Source organism: Chaetura pelagica, unplaced genomic scaffold (assembly GCF_000747805.2).
Source record: "Chaetura pelagica isolate M959 unplaced genomic scaffold, ChaPel_1.0 scaffold676, whole genome shotgun sequence".
Taxonomy (NCBI): domain Eukaryota; kingdom Metazoa; phylum Chordata; class Aves; order Apodiformes; family Apodidae; genus Chaetura; species Chaetura pelagica.
The window spans coordinates 91,463-91,905 of record NW_009953724.1 but is presented as its reverse complement, the minus strand read 5'-3'; the positions used below and the strand labels follow the sequence as shown (position 1 = coordinate 91,905).

At 66.8% G+C, this 443-nt stretch overlaps 1 protein-coding gene across 1 annotated transcript in view; it reads left to right on the top strand.

Annotated features, from left to right (window-relative positions):
• The window catches only part of COL16A1 (collagen, type XVI, alpha 1), a 29,214-nt gene that overhangs the window by 11,932 nt on the left and 16,839 nt on the right, over positions 1-443 (top strand). The window contains exons 21-22 of the mRNA XM_010000600.1: positions 119-163; positions 298-333. Of these exons, the coding sequence (XP_009998902.1) occupies positions 119-163; positions 298-333 (81 nt within the window). The remainder of the gene's footprint in view (positions 1-118; positions 164-297; positions 334-443) is intronic.

Genomic DNA, 443 nt, shown 5'->3' with positions numbered 1-443 from the left:
GGGGCTGCCGGTGAGTACGTGGGGCTGAGCCCCCCCCTTCCTGTGCTGGAGGGGCTGAGTCCCCCTCTCCTGGGCTGGAGGGGCTAACTGGGTGTGTAACCCCCCCCGGGGTGTTCAGGGCAATGCAGGGGTCCCCTCACTGGCTGGCATCAAAGGTGAGAAGGTGAGTGGCCCCAAGCACCCACCATCCCCCCCCCTTTCTGCACCCCCTGAGGGAGCAGCAATGGCTGCATCACCCCATAGGGTGGGGGCAGCCTCAGCTCCCTCTGGGGCCTGATCCTGACCCATGTGTTGCAGGGGGATGGTGGCCAGGAGGGACCCATGGGCAGACCGGTGAGTGGGGCTGAGGGGGGTCAGGGTGGGCACTGGGAGCCCAGGGGGGGGCAGGAACCAGGTGCTGGGGGCCTTTGTCTTATCTCTGCTGTGGCTTTTCCATGCAGGGA